The sequence below is a fragment of the Scyliorhinus torazame genome, chromosome 17 (assembly GCF_047496885.1).
Source record: "Scyliorhinus torazame isolate Kashiwa2021f chromosome 17, sScyTor2.1, whole genome shotgun sequence".
Lineage (NCBI taxonomy): Eukaryota > Metazoa > Chordata > Chondrichthyes > Carcharhiniformes > Scyliorhinidae > Scyliorhinus > Scyliorhinus torazame.
Genome location: NC_092723.1, coordinates 100081983 through 100104152, shown reverse-complemented (window position 1 = coordinate 100104152; position 22170 = coordinate 100081983). Strand labels below are relative to the sequence as shown.

The 22170-nt window shown below is 41.6% G+C and overlaps 1 protein-coding gene across 2 annotated transcripts in view; it reads left to right on the top strand.

The window, feature by feature from the left end:
* The window catches only part of LOC140394017 (E3 ubiquitin-protein ligase MGRN1-like), a 247376-nt gene that overhangs the window by 101223 nt on the left and 123983 nt on the right, over positions 1-22170 (top strand). For both annotated transcript variants that reach the window (XM_072480789.1, XM_072480788.1), the window contains exon 6: positions 15534-15600. In XM_072480789.1, the coding sequence (XP_072336890.1) occupies positions 15534-15600 (67 nt within the window). The remainder of the gene's footprint in view (positions 1-15533; positions 15601-22170) is intronic.

Below are 22170 nucleotides of genomic sequence, written 5' to 3'. Positions count from 1 at the left end.
AGTGGGATTTGACTGTATGGCTCCTTGTCACTTGCATAGATGTTCCTTAAAAGACCAAATGGTATTCTCCTGTGCTCTGTTTCTATGATTCTGTTTATATCGTATTCCATTGTTTTAGACTTTGTAGTGTTGGTAAAGAGAAGCAATATCATTTTAAGAAAGTAAATACATTCAATCTATTTCTATCTGGTGTTGTAAGACTTCTTACTATTTCTATCTGAGCATCATAGAATTGTGATTTTTGGCTTTTGTCTTTGTAAAATGTTTGACAAGAACATCCATCTTTTTTTAACATTACGTTAGTTCTGAAATGAATGTCAGTTTGACACAATTTCTGGTATACACTGATTTTTTTTTCAGCCTGTCTAGAACCGCGCATTAAAAAAAATAATTGCATAACTAATTATTTTCCTCCAAAGTCTTTGCTCAACAAATTGCAATACGCTCTATGCTATAACTCTGTGAAGAACTGCAAGATACCGAATTTTGACCATGTGATCGTTACTTCTTTGTATTTGTTGATAACTTGATATAAATGTTTATGTGATTTGTTGAAATATTTATAATTTCAATTGAAAACTGAGCAGGTATAAAAGCATAATTGTCTTTTCATGTTAAAAGTAGATTTCTGTCAACTTTTATGTGCTACATTCAAAACAATGGAGTATTCAGAATCTCTACAATATTCTTGACCTTTTAAACTATGAAGGTCTTGACTTTCTGTAATGTTGATTGCCCAACCTGTTTCCATCAGCTGTTTAGAAAGACTTTGTTTTGATGAAAATAGTTTACCATGCAGAGCAAAGAACACAGTGGCTACAAACATATATCCCAGAGACAGAGTGCAATTTCTGTTTATGGGAAACTAACAGTCATCTATTTAAATTATTTTTGTGTCTGTTATCTTGCTCACTCACAGTCACATGAATTACATGTTGCAATCCTGTAACTTTAACTGAAAAGGCTTTATCAGATTTTGGCCTGATTTGGAATTAAATTACTTGTGCAATTTTAAAAAAATATCGGGCATTTTGAGACATGTCAAATCTACATGGACAGCCTCATTTTGGGCACCTATTTATTGTCTACATTTTTTTTTGTTATAAGCCAGACAACAGGAGTGAGCTTTAGAAGGCACATTGTGTCCGTGCTCTCTTTCAGGTGGTATTTAAAAAAAATTCTCCTCCATTTTCACATTTTCTCCCACATTTACATCCATCAACAATAAACAATAATCAGCAAGATATGTCAGTCCCCATAATAACAACAACGATCCCATCTACCCACCAACCCCCAAACCTCAACCCGCATGTTTACATAAACAAATTACAAAAATAAATCAGGGGTTACCCGTAGTCACCCTTAATCTTACACAGCTCCCACCCCCCCACCCCAGGCCTCCAGCTCCTCCCGTCCACTGCCTCTTGTAAAACTCCTCCCCCTACCCTCGGTTCCTTCCTCCCCCAACTTTCCACCTCGGCTGGACCACTCGGATCCTGTTCTGCCAGGCTCCGATGGCCGCAGCCCCTCCCCCCACCTCACTCCCGTTCACTAGCCGGCACACACCGGCCAGCGTGGAGGCCCCCGCCCGGGTCCCTTTCCCACGTGCCCGGCCCCAGGAAAGCCCAAAGATCCCCTTTTAGCACACAAACCCCGCCTATCCACCTACACCCCAAAGAACTCATTTCGAGTGAAAGTCCCGTCCCTTCCCTCGTCCAAATATATACCACCTTGGCTCCTTTAATCTCTACACCCGCGGGCAGTGATACAAAAAAGATGAAAATACAGTCATGAGGTTACATCGGCACATGGCCATTCCTCAGTTTGTCAGTTCTGCCACAGTCCTTCTGCTTTCGCAAACTCCTCCGCTGCTTCCGCCGTTCCAAACTACAAGTCCCTGAGCTTGTAAGTCACCCTCAGCTTCGCTGGATATACAATGCCGCACCGCAGCTTGCTAATGTACAATGCCCTCTTCACCCGGTTGAAGGCAGCCCGCCTCCTTGCCAGCTAACCGTAAAGTCCTGGTATACATGTATACCAGCTCCAGCCCACTGCACCACCCGCTTCTGCTTGGCCCAGCTCAGGACCTTCTCCTTCACCCTGTACTTACGGAAGCACAGGTCACTGCCCTTGGCGGCTCACTCGCCTTTGGTACAGGCCTCCACGACCGATGAGCCCGATCCAGTTCATATTGGGAGGGGTCCTCCCCCTCCCCCAGTAGTTTTGCCAGCATCGCGGCAAAATACTCAGTCGGCTTCGGTCCTTCAACTCCTTTGGGCAGCCCCACAATCCTCAAGTTCTGTCGCCTGGATCTATTTTCCAGGTCTTCCATTATTCCTCGCAGATCCTTGTTAGTATCCGTCACCTTCCGCATCTCTTTCCCCATCGAGGCAAGTTGATCACCGTGCTGCAATAACGTCTCCTCCACTTCCTTCAGCGCCTCCTCTTGCTCTCGCACCTCCGCCACTGCGCTCGCCACCTCCGTCCTCACCGGGGAAACCGCCTCCTTCCCCAGCACACTCAAAACCTCCCTCATCTCCTTCCTCACCGTCTCCATGCATTTCGCAATCTGCGCCAACTGCTTTTCAAATTCCGCAGCCATCACCTTGGTTATTTCTTCAGCCGTAAGCAGTGCGGCCTTCCCTGGTGCTCCAGCCTCCATTTTTCCTGGTGACCCCGCGGTGACCTTTCCACGCCCCGACGGACCTGCAGCTGGTTTTTTTCCGGCCGTTTTTCTGCTCACCCTCTACATTTTTCTTTGTTCTTTTTTTCCTCTTGTGTCTTCTTAGTGCCTCCTCCATGCCTTCTCCCTTCTTCTGCCGCCTCCGCGGACCCTGGGACCGGGCTTAAAGCCCCGAAATTGTCGTTCCCGAGCGGGGGCTCACCATTCTGCGGCCGCCTCCCACCCGCCGTCACCGGAAGCTCCTCTTTCAGGTGGTATTGAGACGGGGCTCCACAATTAATTGCAACTGTTAGGCCAACCTTCTATCTTTATCCATGCTTGAGGTTAAACAGTGAATATTGGTTGTTTACTGCAAGATTAGAACATTGGATTTAAGCTCCCTTATACATCATTGGCTCTATTGACACCGAACTCCACTGATGCCGGTGCAGTTCACGTACTAATAAATTTATAAAAAGCTGGGTGAGAATAGCCAAGCCCAAGCTCCCCATAAATAACTCTGGATGAGTTTTCATTGTGTCGTTGCTGCAATGCATAATTTAACATTCTGTTTATAATATTGTGTAAGAATGTACATAGCTGTCACTTTCATTGTTCGTAATAAAGTATTAGCAGAGGTTTTTCTTTAAGTTTCAAATCTAGCCTGCAGGTTAAATTTCTATCAATTGTTTCACATTTAATTCATTTTGGGTTATTAATTTAGACTTTGTGTGGAAAACAAAGACCGTTTTAAGGGATTTATGCCTGTATTGGTAAACATTAGAAATAATGTATAGTTTTAAGTGTGTTTAATTTAATATTTCTGTTCGTAGAAAACCTATAGTCAGAAATCTATGCGTGGGGTTAGTTAAGTTCCAATTGTGTTTCTCTTGTGTTTAATGAGGGCTCTGGTGTGAATGGTAAATAAAGCAGAGGCATGCAGTATTGCTTAGCAACTGGGGCCTTGTAAGGTAGAGTTTAGTTTTAGCTGAATTTGTGGCCAATTGGAGATAGGATCTCTGGGGGTGAACATTTGTCAACTCTGCCAGAAGAAAGACTGGACAGGATGGTGTTATGCTTCAAAGAATATATCGCTGCTGGTAAAGAGTCACCTGATATGTAGTGACATCAGCAGAATGTTTGCACAGGCTTTGCAGTTCTTCACCTTAGATTGTTCGAGCAACATCTCTTAATAAAACCTCGCATCATGTTTGAAAGAATCCAGAGTGTGGGCACCTCCTGTACCTTTTGTGGTGAACAAAGACATATAATAAAGGAGAGCTGCAAAGAAGCAGACTTCCTAAAGTACAAGTTACAGTCCAGACAATCACGGAATTGGGCCAGAAAGAATATTTAAGATACCTGAAGTTAAGCGAATAGAGACCAAGGTATTTATCAGAAGAATTCAACGAAGAATAAACCAAGTGTCCTGAGTTTAAAATAAATAATTGAGTAACCAGATTTAAAGTGGGATAACAAAGGAAAAACAAATGCCTGATGCCATTTTATTACAGTCTGGGAATCGAGAGTTAAAGCAATTGTGAGCAGTTTGCACTGCAGTCGAGACAAAGACATCCTAAAGGGGTTGATGTGAAATCCTGGACTGAATTTGCTGTTAAAAGTGGAGTGAAAGCTTTGTTTAAAAATATCATTTGGAAAACCTGGTCTAGATTTCTGAAAGCAAACCGCTAAGGAAAAATATGAGGAGAGAAGATTTTAAAGCATATTTTTGGAAGCGGAGTTTGGGATCCATCATGTGATTATCTGGGGGGGATTCGGAGAAGAAATCCAGTCACTAACTTGGGTTCAGAATGGAGTGCGTGTATTTGACCACCGTTATCTTGCGAACTTAAAGGGACTTTGTATTAATGAGACCGTTGTAGCTTAAGATGTACTTTGTAATCCATGCTAATCTTTAAATCTGTGTGTATTTGTTAAGATAAGGGTGGGGAGGGAAGAAGTATTGTAGCATAATCCAATTTCTTAATGTTTAATGTTTTATCGTTGTTAAAATTAATCAGCGGTCCTGTGACCCTGTTGCTTCACGTTTTAGAACAAAATTAAAAGTTACCTTTTTTTGAGCCAGGATTCCATTCTGGAATTTTCCCGTCCAGTTATAACATCAACTGGGATCATAAATTCAAAAGTTAATAATTGCATTTTAAATGATACTGTTTACACCTGGAAAAATGAAAATGCTGAAAATACTCAGAACGTCTGGCAGCATCTATGGAGAACAGAGTTAATGTTCCAGACCATGACCTTTCATCAGAAGCTTCCAGTGAAAGATCACAATTTGAAACATTAACTCTGTTTCGCTCTCCACAGATGCTCTTATTGATTATTTCCAGCATCTTCAGTGTTTATTTCAGACTTCCAATGTCAGTATTTTGCTTTTGCACCAATAATAGTGGCCCATTCCTGCCCCCGCTGAATGAACTGTTGCTATAATTACACAATTATTAATTGCAGTTGAACAAACCTGTTTATAATTATATTCTTGACTATTCTTCTAAAGACTCTTGGACCAGCCTACAGATTTTTAAATGACAGCCTGGAATTTATGGAGTTTTTGGCATTGAACTGTCAATGTTTGCCATCGTAACCCTCTGATCTGATCAATCTCGGGATTTGATGCAAGCGCACATTAACATTAAAGCCCTGAATTTGTGGTATATCATTTACTACTCTGACACATGTTGCATGGTATATGCTCTCCCTCCAGATCCAGCAATCAGTGAGATCAGTTGAGCTGGTGAGAACTCCCCCTTTTACACTCTGATATCACCGTTGAGCTTTGTTCACTGAGGTGTAACAGGCTTTTTAAACAGATCTGAGTAATAACTATGGCTGAACAGCTAATCTGGCCCTGAAAAAGTAATTCTACATTTTTAACAATGTCTTTATTATGATTAATTCCGAGATTTTTAAAATAAAATTTTCAGATTAATTTATTTTATTTGCAGTTTGTTTATAATATTTCAGTTACCAAAGCCCCCATAGTTAAGTCCCAATCTGTATTTTACTGTCTGTAAATTTTGTAACGGGAAAAGTGATTTGATTATCAGTGTGCTTCATTTCCTAGTTACCTGAGAATTGCTACTTGGGCAGCTTGATAACATAATTGCAGCTCAGCACTGGGAATCCGCATTAAACTATTTGAGAGTTAAGAATCTAATTGCAGAGATCACTGGATCTCTCAGCTCTGCTTTCTTCCAGGTCAGCGGTGAATGCCCTTGCTTTGCTACTGACTGCAAAATCCAGGCCAATCATAGAATTTACAGTGCAGAAGGAGGCCACTCGACCCATTGAGCCTTTACCGGCCCTTGGAAAAAGCACCCCATCCAAGCCCACACCTCCACCCCATCCCCGGACACCCAGTAACCCCAACCAAGAGACACTAAGAGCAATATTATCATGGCCAATCCACCTAAACTGCACATCTTTGGACTGTGGGAAGAAACCCACGCAGACAAGGGGAGAACATGCAGACTCCGCACAGGCAGTGACCCAAGCCGGGAATTGAACCTGATAACCTGGAGCTGTGAAGAAATTGTGCGAATCACTGTGCTTCCCATGGAACTTCATTAAAAAACACAAGGAGAAAGTACAACAGAAGAAATGGAGACCTTGGGGACGGTTTCCTGGTTGCGTTGCGCCTGGCACATATCCCACTATGCCGGGAAAATAGGCATTTTCCCGGGACAATATGCTCCCGACCCACTGCAGCTGCCGTAATCTGGTTCATGCCTTTGGGCCTGAACGAGATTAGCATACTTAAATCAGCATTTAAATATGCTGACCGCGATTCTCCGAACCCGCCACTGCTGCCAGTGAGAACGGAGAATTTGGGGCTTAACCAAAACTCCATTCACTGCAGTGGGACTGGTGACTCCCCTGGCGTGAACGGACGGAGAATTATATAGCACCTCAAAACAACTGAAAGTGCTTCACAAAAGAATTGCTTTGAAGTCACGTGACAATTGCTGTGTAGAGTCCTTTTTAAGAATATCTGTATAAAGTATTGTTTTCTTTTATAAATTTAGAGTACCCAATTAATTTTTTTCAATGAATGGCCAATTTAGTGTGTCCAATCCTCCTAACTTGGGTTGTGGGGGCGAAACCCATGTAAACACGGGGAGAATGTGCAAACTACACATGGACAGTGACCCAGAGCCGGGATCGAACCTGGGACCTCGGCGCCATGAGGCAGCAGTGCGAACCACTGCTGTATAAAGTATCATTCATGCATAATTATGCTGTTTCTATCTAAATGAAATGTGCAGCATGTACAAACACTGGAGAACAAGTAGAATTATTTTTGTAAGTTCCAATATTTTAATTTTATACACTGTTTCCGAAATGTGTGATGAAGCTGTGACATACATTTCCTTCTATAAGTACAGGATGTTCTCTTTGGAATTGTCAAAAAATCTGAAACTTATTCCAAACATTATTGATCTTTGGCCTTAAGTTAATTGGTAAATAATTAAAACTGCATTTCCGGTGATAATGAACTTCTTGACTTGGAGCATTTTTATTTGCTTATTTGCCCGGGACAATATGCTCCCGACCCACTGCAGCTGCCGTAATCTGGTTCATGCCTTTGGGCCTGAACGAGATTAGCATACTTAAATCAGCATTTAAATATGCTGACCGCGATTCTCCGAACCCGCCACTGCTGCCAGTGAGAACGGAGAATTTGGGGCTTAACCAAAACTCCATTCACTGCAGTGGGACTGGTGACTCCCCTGGCGTGAACGGACGGAGAATTATATAGCACCTTAATTTAAAAAATAATATATAGTGAGGTTGCCTTGTAAAGTACATTGAGTCTTGCTGTGAAATTTAGAAAGAAGTTTACATTTGCATGTAAAATTTCAGAGTGTACTAAAACCATTGGAACATTTGATATCTTTTTAAGGGTACAGGTAATTCTCTTGATTACTGATAATTGCTTCACCAGGCTCAAAATTGCATCCTCTTTTAGCCTCTTCATTGAGCAACTTCATTTGCCCAGGTTTTAAGGGAGGAATGACTCTGTAACTGTCAGCTTTCGCTGCCATTGCTCCTCTGAAACTGGCAGCAGATTCTACAGTCCATGCAATGCGCAGTTAAAATTGGAAATCCAGAAGTTGCAGTTATTAATTCTACACTTCTCGAAAGGGTGCACTGTTAGATCTTCCAAAGCTGCAATTAATTAGAAATCAATGAACTTGTGCTCTGAGGGCAACTTTCCTTGGGTTTTCACAGTGAGACCATGTCGAGTGAAGCATAATTAGGTTCTTAGCGGCATACTATGTTTAAAATTTCTGCTAAATTACCCTCACTAGCTCTGAAAGAGTATGCTTAAATTTGTTGGTTCGGATTGCCTCCATTATGACCAAACATTTCACATTTCTGAAATCATTTTTTTTTAGGAAAGCTTGATATTTTAGCTTTTTTATCCCACCAATATATCCCAATCAATGCACTACCTGTAAAATTTGCAAGTTAGAAAGAAATAATTTGTTTTTTGTTTACCTCCTGTTTGTTGTCTGTGGGAATACTTCAATATGACTGTTGCTTATCCTGCTTAATGGCATCACTGTTGGTGGATGCCTCGTGACCCACTTAACCTGACACTAGAAACAAATGTCAGGAAAGACAAAGTCTGCACCAAGGAGATTGCCAGATCCTGGTGGGCAACTACGCCAGCAGTGGGCACCTTTACTTCACTGCTGATAGCAACATCCAATCCCGGGATTTAAGGTTCCATCTTGACTTTCTTCTCCTCCTGTCTCTCAAATTTTTTGTTTCTGTCATCCTCCCTAAATCTCTTCCCTTATCTAAGCAATCCAACCTGTATTTGCCTCAACCATTTTCCAATTTCCACATTCTCACCTCGCAGAGTAAAGAGAAAAATACCTTTTTGTTTCAGAGTCCATTGAGGATTTTATTGAGTAAAATATATGGCTCTGAGCTTCGCAACATTAACTTCTATCTGCGATTTGATTTTTATTTATATAATTCATTCCGCTTTACCAACATCACAAAAACTTTAGGTTATTTCACAAATTAACAATGTGTTTCATCTTAGTATAATTTGCAAATTTTCATATCGACCTCTTGATGACTAAATCAAAATTATGAATCTACATTGAACTGGCATTTGAACTGAATCTTGTAGGGCATCTCTTCCACTTCCAACCACTCTGATTTCCCTAATTAACAAGCTTTAATAATAGAATAGAATTCCTACAGTGCAGAAGGAGACCATTCCGGTTTGCACCGATCCTCTGAAAGAGCACCCGACACGGGCCCACTCCCCTGTCTTATCCCCATAACCCCATCTAACCTTTCGACCCGAAGGGGAAATTTAGTGTGGCCAATCCACCTAACCTGCGCATCTTTGGACAGTGGGAGGAAAATGGAGCACCGGGAGGGAACCCACGTGGGGACAATGTGCAAACTCCACACAGTCGCTCAAAGTCAGAATCGAACCCGGATCCCTGAAGCTGGGAGGCAGCAGTGCTAACCACTGTGCCACCCACATGTGGTACCTTATTGACATTTACCTTGTCAAAAGCTTTCTTATGTTTCATATGAGTATAATGTGGGAAAATGTGACGGTGATCACTTTTGGTAGGTAGAACAGAAAAGCAGAATATTTTTTTAATGGTGAGGAAAGGTGTAATTCAGACAGATTTGTGTGACCTCGTACATAAACAAAGTTAGCATGCAGGTTAGCAAACCATTAGAAGTCAAATAGTAGGGCTGCCGCAGTGTGTTGAGGACCCGGGTTCGATTTCGGCCCCAGGTCACTGAGGAGTTTGCACCTACTCCCTGTGTCTGTTTTCATTAGACATGATAGAGGTTTACAAGATTATGAGGGGCATGGATAGAGTAAATGGGCAGGCACTCTTTCCCAGGGTGGAGGGGTCAGTCACTAGGGGACATAGGTTTAAGGTCCGTGGGGCAGAGTTTAGAGGAGATGCGCGAGGCAGGTTTTTTATACAGAGAGTGGTGAGTTCCTGGAAAGCGCAGCCGGGGGAGTTTGTGGAAGCAGACACTTTAATGGCATTCAAAAGGCATCTCGACAAATACATGGATAGAATGGGTTTAGAGGGATACTGCACTAGGAAGTGCTGAAGGTTTTGGTCAAGGGTGGTATCATGACCGGTACAGGCTTGGAGGGGCGAAGGGCGTATTCCTGTGCTGTATTGTTCTTTGTTCTGCGTGGGTCTCACCCCCACAACCCAAAAAGATGTGCAGGGTAGGTGGATTGGCCATGTTAAATTGCCCCTTAATTGGAAAAATAAGAATTTGGTACTCTAAATTTATTTTGAAAAAGGAAGTCATATTGGCCTTTATTGTAAGGGGTCAGGCGTGCACGTGTAATAAAGCCTTGCTGCAATTGTAAGATCTTTAGAACCACACCTGGACTGTTTTGGTTTCCATATTTAAGGAAAGATATATTTGCATTGGAGATGGGACAGCAAAAATTCATGTGATTGATCACTGAGATGGGGTGTCCTAATTTGAAGAGAGTCGAGAATTATCACAATTTAATCATTCAGGATCAGGTGCAACCACTATGCTGAGATGTTGAGTTTAATCCGAGATTAACAAGTAAAGAAAATACTAGTTACATAGTAAAAACATACGACTGGCAAGTTGCAAGTACCGGTCCGGTCAAGTAGGCTGTCTGGCAATCACAAACAGCTTGCTCTTTTTCCACTTCTCTTATTGGTGCCCCAGGTTTTCTCGAATTCTCGAACCACTCGGTTGTGTTGAACGGAGTTGGCTTTCAGAGTCCTGCACTGATCCTATCTAAAGTGTCTCACTTTATATCATTTACAGAGGTGGATGCCTGGATGGATTATTGACGAGCTATTTTTATCCTATAAAGATTTACGTCATTTTAATATATCCTACAAGACGTAGAGTTCTTTGGCTAAACCCTGGTTTGAAAATCCCGCCTTTATTGCCATTCATCTGCCGTTAGGGTTTTAAACCGTTTCATGTACTCAGGCCTTCATCAATCACTCTTAGCTCATCTTTCCCTTGGTGTATGTCAAACTGTTCACTCTGATCAGATTCACCTTCACAGTGATGTTCCATCTCCGGCATCAAATTAACTCACAAATGATTTTGTTGTTGATATCTATTCCACTATTAATTAGTTATATCTAAGACTGTTCGTAAGGCATGTAACAAAATGTTCATAATGGTTGAAAAACCGCAGTGAAAAGTATTTTCTGCATCCAGCCCAGGCAGATCATTCCATATATGAAAAAACCTCCGACATACATAAATACACAATGTTAATAAAGAGATGTAAACATCGGGTGACGCATAGGGAGTGTAGTGATACACAGTACAGAAGATGTGTGGAGAGATCAGTTCAGTCCATAAGAGGGTCATTCAGGAATCTGGTAAAAGTGGGGAAGAAGCTGTTTTTGAATCTATTAGTGTATGTGTTTTGTATCTTTTGACCGATGGAAGAGAGAATAACCCGGGTGGGAAGGGTCTTTGATTATACTGCCCACTTTCCCAAGGCAGCGGGAGATGCAGGCTGTGTCAATGGATGGAGGCGGATTCACATGATGGACTGGGATGTGTTCACGACTCTGTAGTTTCTTAAGACTTGGGTCGAGCAGTTGCCATATCAAACTGTGAAGCAGCCAGATAGGATTATTTCAATGATGCAGCAGTAAAAACTGGTAAGAGTGGACTGGACTGGTGGCAATTGGCCGAAACAATTACCTGGTGGCCTTCAGCAATGACAAAACATGAGGTATTTGTCCACACAAATGACAAAGACCATTCATTTCAAAGACAGTCCCCAGGAGCAGTCCCATAGTGGAATAAGCTAACAAAAGAAGTAGTCACAGCCCCACCACTTGGATGGATCTTCAAGATTCATCTTTGCATTAATTATTTCCATTTCTAAGTTTTCATTATCAGGGCAACATTGAGCAGCAAGGTAGCACAGTGGGTAGCACGGTCGCTTCACAGCTTCGGGTCCCAGGTTCAATTCCCGGCTTGGGTCACTGTCTGTATGGAGTCTGCACGTTCTCCCCGTGTCTGCATGGGTTTCCTTCGGGTGCTCCAATTTCCTCCTACAAGTCCTGAAAGACGTGCTGTTGGTAATTTGGACATTCTGAATTCTTCCTCTGTGTACCTGAACAGGCGCCGTAGTGTGGCGCCTGGGGGCTTTACACAGTAACATCATTGCAGTGTTAATGTAAGCCTACTTGTGACAATAGTAATAATAAAGATTATTATTATGCTGGCTCACTCAGATCAGCTGGAAACTTTCAAGGCGATCACTCAGCCTATCATTAATAATATAAGCTAATTGGTCTGTAATTCCCTGGTTTCCCCGTCACGTTTTTTTAAGTAGCAAAATGACATGTATGATTTTTCAGTTGAAAGGTATAATTCCTGAACGAGAAAACTTTGCAGGATTATGGTTCGGCCACCTGCAAAGTTCTCACCAACTTTCTTTCAAACCCTGGGCTGGATTATTAGATGAAATGGGACGGGAAGGGGATTTTGTGGAGAATAAACCAAGTGTGGGCCAAATGACCTGTTTGTGTGCTGTAAATACTGTTTGGAATTCTCCATCCGTTGGGATTGCCTGTTCGCCCCCCCCCCCCCCCCCCCCCCCCCCCCCCCGGCAGCACCTCCCCACTGCAGGTTTCCAGGTGGCGTAGGGTGGCTTCAATGGGAAATCCCGTTGGCAAGCGGCGGGAAGATAGAACCAGGAAATTGGAACCTGGTAAAGTGACAGAGGGCATCGAAAGAGTCGCAGATGTCACTGAGGGGAGACACGATAGTCAAGGCAGGAAAAAATCAATACAGTGGGGCTGGAAGCGGCTGAAATGATGGGTCTATCAAGATAGTGCTATTTTTGGATTTTGTGAAGGAGTTAGAAGCAAGCTGTTTGGGATTGGACGACCGAGGTGGAAAGCCGAGGAAAGATCACCAGAGGAGATGAAGTCAGTTATTTTTTTGGAAACGATGTTTGATGGTGGAGATCACTGTCTGGGGGAAGTTAGAGGAAGTGTCGGTGAGTTGGTGTCCAGGCTCTGCAAGGTAGAGATCATCTTTCTAGACAACAACAGCAATGCCCTTGTCAGCAGGATCGACAGCAATGTTAGGACATTGACAGCAACCTGAGAGAATGGGTTGCAGCAAGTTCAGAGGGAGACTGGTTGTTAGACTGAGCGAGGGGTGCAGAGAAATTGAGACAGCCATGTCACATGTGCAGTTCTCAAGGAAAAGATTAAGAATGGGAAAGAGGCCAGAAAAGAGGGGTTTCAGGTGGAGGGAGAATACTGAAGAAGGGCGAAAGGGACAACCGGTTGGGAAAGGATTCCTTTCCAAAGAAGTGGGCATGGAGGTGAAGGCTACAGAAAAAGAGCTCAAGTCACGATGACCTCAAAATGTATTAAAGTGAGTTGCCTGGGCAAAGGACAAATGGTTCCACATCATGGAGCGGAAGGCTGGAGAGTATTGGTAATACTCATTCAGTTCATTATCCCTTATCAGGTTGCAGAAGCATAGTGCTGGTCACAAAAGTAATTTCTACTTCCACAGGCGAATGAATTCATGTACTTCAGCAAGCATCCTAATTGAACAAAATTAAGTAAAAAGCCCAGCACAGTTTTGTATGATAGTTATCTATTTGTGCATTTATCCAACGATGGCCCTTTGTCCAATCTAACTAACTCTAAGAATAATTATCCCACGAGTCTTGTTATGGAAATAAAACCTTTAGCAGATTCCAGTAAAACAAAACTTGCATATTAACGTATTCTTTTACCTGTTTTAAGTTGATTATATATACATTTCTAGATTCTAACCTAGAGTTGTCCTATGTTGTAAGGTTGACTAGATTGGGCCTGTACTCTTCCGAGTTCCGAAGAATGGGAGGTGATCTCATTGAAATTTATAAGATTCTGAGGGGACTTGTTAGATCCTGAGAGGGTATTTTCCCATTGCTGGAGAGTGAAAGCAAGAGAGAGTACAGTCTCAGCATAAGGGGCCGATCATTTAAGGCTGAGATGAGAAGGAATTTCTTCACTGAAGGCTTTGAACGCTCAGTTTTGCAGCACATTCAAAAATGAATTTGATCGATTTTGGGATCCTGGGGAATTCAGGGGTGTGAGGATCAGGCAGCAAAGTGAAACAGATCAAAGATCAGCCATGGTCTTAATGCATGTTGGAATAGGCTTGAGGGGCATATACATTTGGTCTTCTATTTTATAAAGTCCATCATCACTATAATTCTGTTACACTTGATACTTCCTCAAAGAACTGAGAGGTTTGCCAAACACTATTGCCTTTACTTCTATCTATTTTTAAACTCTAGATATATCGTAACTTTGTCCTTAACTAGAAACTCTAAAATTTTCCATATTGCAGGGGTTAAACTAATAGGCCTGTAATTATCCAGATTTGTTCTCACCATCGGACCTTTGTGCTTTGGCAACCTTTAACCTAACTAATTTATACATAATTTTCTTTTCATGAATCAGAATACTGCCCATCTTAACCAAAAGATAAATTGTTTTCTTTGCAAAATACATACTAAATGTAAAAGCAAAATACTGCGGATGCTGGAATCTGAAATAACACAGGAAAGGCTGGAAATACTGAGGTCTGGCATCATCTGTGGAGAGAGAAACATAGTTAATGTTTCAGGTCATGACCTGGCGCAGGCATTTTCATGGATTTGTTTCTGATTTCCAGCATCAGTATTTTGCTTTTGTATTACCCTCAATATATACTTTAAAAAAAATAAATTTAGGGTACCCAATTCATTTTTTTCCAATTAAGGGGCACTTTAACGTGGCCAATCCACCTAGCCTGCGCATCTTTTGGGTTGTGGGGGCAAAACCCATGTAAACACTGGGAGAATGTGCAAACTCCACACGGTCAGTGACCTAGAGCAGGTATCGAACCTGGGACCTTGACGCCGTGAGGCAGCAGTGTTAACCACTGTGTACCGTGTTGCCCTTCTCTTAATATATATGCTTAACAATCAGTGAAGGAAGCTTTCTTCGAGTTAAGTAGCAAAGAAAATAGCAATTTGTTCAGTAGATGAATTTTGGAACATTGAGCAATCCAGGCTGAATTGCTGAGAAATGAAAAACAAAGTACAATGGTGGTACATTTACATTGGTAATTTCCATTTTGTATATCAGTACGCACATTTATTATGTAAAATATAACTATGTCAAGAAACAAGGTTTTGTATGATTCTTAATATTTCTTCATCAAAAAACACCTTGCTGTTGCTCTGCAGTCCTGCGTGCCAGTGTTTCCATCCACCTCACCTGAGCTATTCTTATCTGTCTTTCTCAAATTTGTCCTCGTCCATTTTGGCTTTCTGTTTAGCTGACCGCTTGACTCATGTTAAATTTCAAAGTCTTAGGGTTACATTTTAATTGTGAATATATAAGGACAGCACTTTTATAAATTAATTTGCAGTAATATACAGGTTAGTTTCCTGTGGTATCACTCATAGTCAGAGGATATTTTAGCTGGCTTGGATGAATTTATCGTGCCGTCTCTGGAGCAAACATTGCCAGATGTTGCAACATTATCTCCTGAATTCAGTAGACTGGAGATGTTACAGCATTACCTAGTTACTTCAATGTGGTAAGTGTTTACAATCAGTCAAACTGAAAAAGAAACTTCAGTAATTTTGTGTTAGATAGCATTCATTTTGTGATGTTTATCTGTAAAATATGCATAAATTGCATTACAAGCATTGTTTTTTGACATTCTTCATTTTGCAGGACTTTTAAAAGTTTTGTTTGAAACTTAAAATGATTTTTATCTTTGTTTTTGACTGTTCTTTTGTTTTACTTTGTAGATAAACTTTGATCTAGAGAAAGGAGTTTTTCCTTTAGTCATTCGGGCAGTAGTTGATGAAGTGGATGGTAAGTAGCACTCTTTGATAGAACATGCAGCATAGAACAGGCCCTTCGGCCCACGATGTTGTGCCGAACCTTTGTCCTAGATTAATCATAGATTATCATTGAATTTACAGTGCAGAAGGAGGCCATTCGGCCCATTGAGTCTGCACCGGCTCTTGGAAAGAGCACCCTACCCAAAGTCAACACCTCCACCCAACACAAAGGGCAATTTTGGACACTAAGGGCAATTAATCATGGCCAATCCACCTAACCTGCACATCTTTGGACTGTGGAATTCTAAATTTTTAGTTTGGGGTAACATTAGATCTTTTAAAAAATGCATTTGTGGAAGGATGTAATTTAACAGGTTTTCAAATATATATTTCCTGAAGAAAGTTGAGATAGTGTGGCAGTAGATTGGCGTATTGTGCTGGACTATTACACTTTGGGTTTAGGTCAGCATTGTTGAGTTCCTCATGCTCGCCGAGTTATTTAGATTTGGATAACTGTTAAGTATATATTATTTCCACCAGTTATTGTTGGTGTTAACACAATTCGCCCAGTATAAACATTGGACAGTGAATTATCTTTTGAGACTTTGACACAGAAAGTGAATAGCTAATGTCGAGTCCATATCATAGAACATAGAACAGTACAGCACAGTACAGGCCCTTCAGCCCAAGATGTTGTGCTGACCATTTATCCTAATCTAAGATCAACCTAACCTACACCCCTTCAATTTAGATCCTAAAACTATTCTGGATTGTAACATTGCATTGCAATCTTGAGTACATTCGAACCGACAGCCTGCTGACTAGAGAGGACAGAGTGTTAACGTTGACATTTAAATATTATTTACAACCCCATAAACCCTTTTAGCATGCACAAATCTTTTTGTGTGGTCCATATTGAATGCATTTTGAAAATATACTAGATCCACAGCTTTTCCTTTTTCTAGCTATCCTACTTGATACATCTTCAGAAAACACCTGTAAATTTGCCAAAACCAATTTCCCTTTCATAAAATCATGTTGACTTCACCTAATATTATGTTTGAACCCTGGACCAGCTCTACCCTCTCATCCAATAATTTTAATTTTCAAACATATCTTTCTGTTGATATTTTTGAAATACTCTCGTACTGCCCACTGCAAAACCTTCATTGAACTACCTGTATCACAATGTCAGTTGAGCAAAACTCGGTGAGTTCCAGGATCTGCCTGAAAAGGCAGTGCGATATGATATGCGAATTAATTTTAACGATGACCACGATACTACACAACCCTGCCATGGCAATCTCTGCAAGACGTGCCAGATCATCGACATGGATACCACCATTACACGTGAGAACACCACCCACCAGGTACATACTCGTGCGACTCGGCCAATGTTGTCTACCTCATACGCTGCAGGAAAGGATATCCCGAAGCATGGTACATTGGCGAGACCATACAGACGCTGCGACAACGAATGAACGGACATCGTGCCACAATCACCAGGCAGGAATGTTTCCTTCCAGTCGGGGAACACTTCAGCAGTCAAGGGCATTCAGCCTCTGATCTCTGGGTAAGCGTTTTCCAAGGCGGCCTTCAGGACGTGCGACAACGCAGAATCGCCGAGCAGAAACTTACAGCCAAGTTCCGCACACATGAGTGCGGCCTCAACCGGGACCTGGGATTCATGTCGCATTACATTCATCCCCCACCATCTGGCCTAGGCTTGCAACATCCTACCAACTGTCCTGGCTTGACACAATTCACACCTCTTTAACCTGGGGTTACCCCATCTCTGGATCTGTAAAGATTTAATCACCTGCTAATGCTCGTATTCCAAGCATTGTCTTGCATCTTTGAATTTGTCTATATATATGTTTCTGGTACAAACCTCTTCATTCACCTGAGGAAGGAGCAGTGCTCCGAAAGCTAGTGTTTGAAACAAACCTGGTGTTGTAAGACTTCTTACTGTGCTCACCCCAGTCCAATGCCGACATCTCCACATCATCACTTGCTTAAATAATGTATTCTAGCATTTTCCTTCCTTATTTGAATAATGCATTTGCTACATTCCAAAATACCAGGGAATGTTTCAGAATTTAACGAGTTTTGGAATATCAATGCATTCACCATCTCTTCTCGAACTCTTAGGATGTATGCGTATGAGGACGCCCAGGCAATTTGTTCGGAAAATCCCATTTATTTTTAAAACCAGTACTTTTCCTTTAGTAATATTAATTGCTTTAAGTTCCTCACTCTCATCCAACCTTTGGTTGGCTTTACTATTTTTTCAAATTTTGTTTTGTCTTCTATTTTTAAAAGTAAATTTAGACTACCCAATAATTCTTTTCCAATTAAGGGGCAATTTAGCGTAGCCAATCCACCTACTCTGCACATCTTTTTGGTATGTGGGGGTGAGACCCATGCAGACATGGGGAGAAAGTGCAAACGCTACATGGACAGTGATCCGGGTCCGGGATCGAACCCAGGTCTTCCGTGCCGTGAGGCAGCAGTGCTAACCGCTGCGCCACCGTGCAGCTCTGTTTCGTCTTCTTTTGTAAATACAAATGGAAAATATCTTTTTAATGTCTCTGCCATTTCCTTATTCCCCATTTCTCATCTCCACTTCTATTGCTACTTTATCTTTTGCTACTCTTTGTAAAATATATTTGTAGAAGCTGATGTTTTATTTCTTGCTAACATATTCTCATTTTCTTTTTTTCCTCCCTCTGTCAATTTTTGTTCAGCCTTTACTGGCATCTAAAACTCTCCCAATCCTCAGGCTAACTATTCTTGACAGCATCAATTGTAATCCTTTAATACTGTACACAACCTCTTGGCTAACAACAAATGGACCACTTTTTCCATGGTGATTTTATTTTTCGATTGATAGTGTATCTGTTGAGAATTAGGAAATGCTTATTTCAATGCTTGCCATTGCTATTCTACAGACATTGTTTAATCTGCTTTCCTAATCTATCTGAGTCAACTTGCTTCTCATGCAATTATAATTGGTTCATTTAAATTTAATACTGTAGTTTCAGACTCCATAAATCAATTTGAAATTCTATCATATGATAGCTCTTCCTTGACAATTCTTTATTATAAGATTACTAATTAACCCTGTCTTCTCACACAAGACCAAATCTGAAATACCCAGTTGCCTGTTTGGTTCCACGATGTAGTGTTCGAGGAAACTGTTTTGAATTCCATGAACTTGTTCTCCAAACTGCTTTTGCCAATTTGATTTGTCCAGTCGACATGAAGATTAAAGACTCCCATGATTGTTGCATTGCCTATGTTGCAAGCTCCTCTTACTTCATGATGCCCAGCAATATACCCACTGTCTGTTCAAAATGTCACCTGGAATATTTCGTACACAGTCTCGTAATAGAAGACCTCCCTTCAGTAGTAGCAAGAGTTGAGCATTTTCCACTGACCTTTCTTGTTCCCTCCTCCTCTTACTGAGGTGCAGATCGACAGATGCCAGGAGCCCAAATGTTTATGGTGAATGTCAGATGATTCTTCAACCGTGGCTGGGGGAAAACTATAATTATGCACGATCCCCTCTGCAAACAACCATGGATATGTACATCCAGACAGTTTGCTGCACAGGGAATCTTGCCCCACCTTGCTCATGCAAGGTCACTGAATTCACTTGTAACTTCAATGGTGCTAACCCAACAGAAACCAGCTAATTCAGTACAAACCAGGGATTGAATCAGAGGTCTTGCTGCATCGTATGGCAAATCTATCTATACAGGCTGTTTGGGAACGTCAAACCATATGTCTGGTTTAAAACCATGTTCATCCTTGTTTAATGATCATGAGTCATTCATTCTTATGAACACAAATGTCAGTTCCAGCTAATTTAAAGTTTTATTGTGAGCATGGCCTGCAGCTAAGCTAACCTAGTGAGAGCTCACTGTATGTATTAACAGTAACATCTCAAGGTGAAGTAGAGAAGGCAACAGCAAGAGTAAATCAGTTGTATTTTTACCTCTGTTTTGATAACTGAGATCAAGTCCATATGCAGTTTTAATTTGGGAAGCATATGGAGAGCTGAGTAAATGTACTATGCTAATACTTATTAATTTTAAAAGAGCTGTAATCCGTAATTCAATGGAATTGATTCCTGTATAAATTACAAGATCCATAGAACCTGCAAATGAATTCCTGAGTTATGCCGAAGGCTATAGTCATGATTGATTTCAATAGCTGTTATCTTCGTGGAGGTGTAAAAATTTCAAGGTAACTTAAGAAGTTCTGGAAAGCTGGTATCATTGGAATAGGCGTCGGCCGGTTTCACCTTGAGCTTGTTCCACCATTCGATGAGATCATGGCTGACCTGTGGTCTAACTCATATACCATAGTGCCTTTGGTTTGCCAAAATATTTCAATCCCAGATTTAAAATTAAAAATTGATTTTGCATTAATTGCTGTTTGCAGAGTTCCAAACTTCTACCACCCTTTGTATGAAGAAGTGTTTCCTCATTCCATTTCTGAAAGGTCAATCTCTAATTTTTAGACTTTGCCCAAGGCTCCCCAACCAGTGGACGTTTCTATGTACCCTATTTGTTCCCCTTAATATAAACCTTGATCAAATTATCGGGTGGCACCTTGGCACAGTGGTTAGCACTGCTGCCTCACAGTGCCAGGGACCTGGGTTCAATTCCGAAATTGGGTGACTGTCTGTGGAGTTTGCACTTTCTCCCTGTGCCTGCGTGGGTTTCCTCCGTGTGCAAAAGTCCAAAGATGTGCAGGTTAGATGGATTGGCCATGATATTGCCCAAAAGGTTATGGGGGGATTGGGCTTGGGTATGGTGCTCTATCGGAGCAAGGGCTGGTTCAGACTCGATGGGCCAAATGGCCTCCTTCTGCACTGTAGGGATTCCATAATTCTATGATACTCCTTAACCTTTTGAATTGCAGGAAATGGAGCTCTCGTTTTTGTAAACTCGCTATGTAATTTAACCCTTGGAGACCAGCTATCATTCTGGTAAATCTACACTCGACACACTCTAAGACTAGACTCTCACTGAGTCCAATTTATCCTTCCTGAGGTGTGGTGTCCAGAACTACTTCAGGTGTGGTCTAACCAAGGCTTTGTATAATTGTAGCATGACTCCTACCTTACCTTGTATTCTAGTCCCCTAGGAATCAAGTCCTCGGGCAGCACAGTAGTTAGCACTTTGGCTTCTCAGCGCTGGCGTCCCAGGTTCGATTCCCGGCTGGGTCATTGTATGTGCGGAGTCTGCACATTCTCCCCGTGTCTGCATGGTTTTCCTCCGGGTGCTCCGGTTTCCTCCCACTAGTCCCGAAAGGCGTGCTGTTAGGTCATTTGGACAGTCTGTATTCTTTCTCTGTGTACCCGAACAGGTGCCGGAATGTGGCGACTAGGGAATTTTCACAGTAACTTCATTGCAATGTAAGCCTACTTCTGACAATAAAGATTATTATTATTAAGTCCAGTCTTTGATTAGCCTTTTCGATTATTCCCTCCACCAGTTCATGCCATTGTGTATCTGTCCAATTCAGATACTTTTGACCAGTTTACCTAAAGGTTTTACCTTGGTGTCTTTTAATAGCGAGGAGAACAAAGGTCAAACACAAGTATAAATTCAACAATCTTTATTAAACACACAATTAAACACAGAAATGAACCCAAAATATATAATACGAGAAACACCCAAGATTCGGTCCTACTACCCACAAAGATGGCTTGATTGAACTATGGGTCTGATTCTTGAGACCCTCTAGTCCATCGTCACAAAGGTGAGTATCGCTGCAGCTTCTTCCTTCCTTCCTTCTCCGAAATGAATCAGTACAAAATTTGTCAGCAAATTAATCTATTGTGCATGAAGCACCTAAAGTTAGTTTGCTTTCTTCCCTTTCATTCATTTTCAAACTTTTATTCATACTCCTTCTTCCACTTGTGATTTCACTCCATTTACGTGTTTAAAGTCCCTGTAACTGTGAACTGTGCTTTTTATCCTTTCCTCTATAAGGCCAGTTCCCAACAGCACTGTTCCTTCCTGTCCCAATAATGGTGCCAGTGTCCCATGAAATGCAACCTCTGCCCAACACCACTTCAAGCACATATTCACCTCCCTAATCCATACACCAATTTGCATGTGGCTCAGGTAATAATGCAAAGATTAAAAACCATTTTACTCCTCCATTTTCATTGGAAGGAATTCTAAGGGGCTAGAGTGTAGGACTAGCTGGATTGTTTGTGCTGAATATCAGCATGAATACCATATGGCCCTTGTTTCCCCCCATCTACCTTCCCTCCCATCTACCGTCCCCACCCCCCCCAATCTGCCCCCCCCTCCCCCATAAGACCCTAATACATGGGAGCAGAATTAGGCCACTCGGCTGATTGAATCTGCTCCGCCATTCAATCATGGCTGATATTTTTCCCATCTCCATTCTCCTGCCTTCTCCCCATAATGCCTGATCCCCTTATTGATCAAGAACCTATCTATCTCTGTCTTTTTTAAAAAAAAAATTAGATTTCTCCTTTTTCACATTTTCTCCCAAATTTTCACCCACCAATAATAAACAATAATCAGTAATGAATACAATGTCAATCCCCATA